A 2874-nucleotide genomic window follows, 5' to 3' on the forward strand; every position below is an offset into this window, starting at 1 on the left:
TTTTATTTACGAAGTTAGACTAAAAGAAGAAAAAGAAACCGTTATGAGCCTTGAAAAAAGAGGGGGAGAAAAATAAGAAAGCTACTTATAGCAAAGGAGAATTTATTCTACAAAAAATATGCATGACAATGCATCCCAATGTAATACAAAAATAAAAAGAAAGTGAAGATACAATTATATGATCACTTTCTTGCAGGCCTCATATTGCTCTCAGGAATCACATAAAGGGTTGTTGAGTTAGGTTTAAAACAACTAAAACTCCAAAATAATCTGTAAAAGATGGCTCTGTTTGAAACTGGGTCAGGGAATCACTAAACAGAAAATCCTCAACACTTAAAGGAGGGAAGGGGTAGGTCAAGAAGAAAATAAAAAATAAACTCCCAAATAAAAGAAGGCAAAACCACCTGGTCAAAGGAGTTTTTGTTTTGTGATGCTTTGTTTTGCTTTAATGTTTTTAGTAATTCAGATGCTGCAAGTCGATTGTGGTGAGTGTGTCTGTAAAAAAGTCTAAGCTGTCAGCTGAAATATCTACAGGACTGTCGAGGGAACCTGGCAAACTGGGTGAAACTGCATCTGAAAGCTGCAGGCAGGAATCTGTGGAGAAAACGCTAAAGTCCTGCAAAGAGGGGACCTCAAGGGCCTCAGGACTGTCATTGTTTAGGCCAGCTCCACAGTTCTGGCCCATTGTTGACAAGCAGTTGGGAACAGTGGGTGACTGGTGCTGAAAATGTTTCAGATTTTTCTCATTGCTGGTTAAAGGCGAGACTGGAAAACTTTGGGAGTCGCCATTGTGTCCACTGGGAGCCTGCTGCTGAGAGAGGGCATTTTGCTGAAAAGTGTAGCCTTCCCTCTCCAGAAGGGCCCCAGAGACGCTAAGGGCTTGCTCAAAGAGCGTCTTCTCTTCCTCGTCCTCCTCTACTTTCTCGGAGTCCTCAAGGCTTTTACATTTCCCTTCGCTGTTTTGGTTTTCCTTGCACTGGGTCTGCCTCTTGTGCTTCATCCTCCGGTTCTGAAACCACACTTTCACTTGTCTCTCAGTCAAATCCAGCAGCGCTGCGATCTCCACCCTTCGGGGTCTGCAAAGGTACTTGTTGAAATGAAATTCTTTTTCCAGCTCTAGAAGCTGTGTGTTGGTGTAAGCAGTTCTCAGGCGCCGCGATCCCCCGCCGCTGCCATCGGCGATTTCCAGGGATTCTGCGGAAAGGGAAACCAACAAGAGACACACGCACACTTGGAGGTGGAGGGGTCCGAACGGGGTTATTCCACTGGAGAATAAATATAGCAGAAAAGATCAACTGCAACAAAATGGCCGCCCCTGGATGCAGTAGAGCTATTGTGCTGCCTTTCCTGGGAGCCAGCCTGGGCAGACCCCGTCTCCTCCACCTCTATCGAATTCATGCCTGTGGCTCCCCCCAACCTCTTCATCCGGGAGCAAACTTTATATTAGCCACAACACAATTTATAATTAGTGCGTCAGCTGCTTAGCTGAGCAAGAGCGATCTATCACTCTTCATTACTGTCAAAAAGCCAAACTCTAGGACAACTAGACAGGAGGAGGTCAGTTCCAACTCAAATAAATCATCCCACATTACACAAGTTCGGGAAAGTTTCCCCCCACTTCCTAAAAATATATATGTCTCATTGTAGAGCGCAGGATCCCCTTTCCTCTCCATCAAACCCACTCCTGAACCCACAGGGGCAGGGACAAGGCAACCAAGCATCTCTCCCTCTCCTTCTCTCCCAGCCCACTCTCCCCTCCCCCCACAGCCACTCTCGGGGCAGCCCGGAGAAGGAAGAGGGTCCCGGAGACCTGGGGCCAAGTCTTTGGACTGACCTTTGTGGCTGAGGCAAGCAGGGCCGGTGGCTGCGGCGGCGGCGGCGGCGGCGGCCGGCAGAAGTGCGGTTTTCTTGGCCGCCTTCTTCTCCTTCATCCAGGGGTACTCGGGCGGCTGCAGGGCGCCGGCGGGCACCGGGCTGCCGCGGCTGCCCGCGGGGCTCGGCTTGGGGCGGCCGCCAGCGCTGTGGCGAGGGTGACTGCCGGGGTTCAGGCTGGGAATGGTCTGCTCAAAAGGAGGAGGAATCAGTGTCGAGTGTGAAAGCGTCGAGGTCTTGATTGATGAACTTTGAAATGTATCAGCGACAGGGGGAAAAGATGTCAGGCACTCAGCGAGCGACGGCTGGCTATTGATAAAACCAATCTCTCGCTCAAATTCGTAATTCATGGCCTTCTCCTTGGAGCCCCCTCAGAGAAAAAGTTCCCTCTTTTGGAGGGGCTTTGGGGGGGCAAGGCCTAGGAAAAAGGCGAGCGCAGAGGAAAAAAAATCTATCATAGAATATCGCTGCTAGGGTGTTTTTTTTCTAATTCACTGATTACAGCCGTATGGGGACCGCGCTACTATTAAACTATTGAATTCATGGAGACAAGGTTGAAATTGGACCGAATTGGCTGTCACATGATTGCTTCTGCCCAATGACAATTTGGGCTTTAATCAAAAGAAGCCACTGTCTGTTTGATTGATCCAAAAAAGTCGGGAAGGAACGCCTCATTGGGGGCCAGCGAGGCTTTATTTACACTTTTTTCAGAGCAAAAATACATATATGTTGGTGTGGGTGGGGATGTCCCGGAGTACGTGGGGGCGAGGGTGCCTGCGTGCCTCCTGATCTGCAAGGATCTAGTGTGTGTGCCTGGGAGTGTGTGTGTGTGTGTGTGTGAATGTGCGCGAGTGTAAGCCCTGCTGTCGGTCCCGCCGGTGGCTGCCCTCTGCCTCCCCCGCACACTCCGCGCATTGTTTGGGACTGTCGGGAAGACGCCTCGCACCTCACAAATCATTTAAGCACCTCAGTCTGACGCCTGCAGTCATTAACAAAGTAATC

General features: G+C 49.7%; 1 protein-coding gene across 1 annotated transcript; it reads right to left on the reverse strand.

The window, feature by feature from the left end:
- Positions 1-408: 408 nt before the first annotated feature.
- HOXA2 (homeobox A2) lies at positions 409-2405 on the reverse strand. Its single transcript, XM_004045215.5, has 2 exons — positions 1835-2405; positions 409-1194 (listed from the first exon to the last, which is right to left on the reverse strand). Exons 1-2 carry the CDS (start codon positions 2220-2222, stop codon positions 455-457), a joined length of 1128 nt encoding a protein of 375 aa, XP_004045263.2. The 5' UTR covers positions 2223-2405; the 3' UTR covers positions 409-454.
- Between the last annotated feature and the right edge of the window lie 469 nt (positions 2406-2874).

Source organism: Gorilla gorilla, chromosome 6, assembly GCF_029281585.2.
Source record: "Gorilla gorilla gorilla isolate KB3781 chromosome 6, NHGRI_mGorGor1-v2.1_pri, whole genome shotgun sequence".
In the NCBI taxonomy this organism is placed as follows: Eukaryota; Metazoa; Chordata; class Mammalia; order Primates; family Hominidae; genus Gorilla; species Gorilla gorilla.

Coding starts and splice junctions, on each gene's coding strand:
- HOXA2 (XM_004045215.5), bottom strand. CDS start 2,222: ATGAATTACGAATTTGAGCGAGAGATTGGTTTTATCAATAGCCAGCCG. Junction 1,195..1,834: donor TGCTTGCCTCAGCCACAAAG/GTCAGTCCAAAG, acceptor CCCTTTCCGCAG/AATCCCTGGAAATCGCCGAT.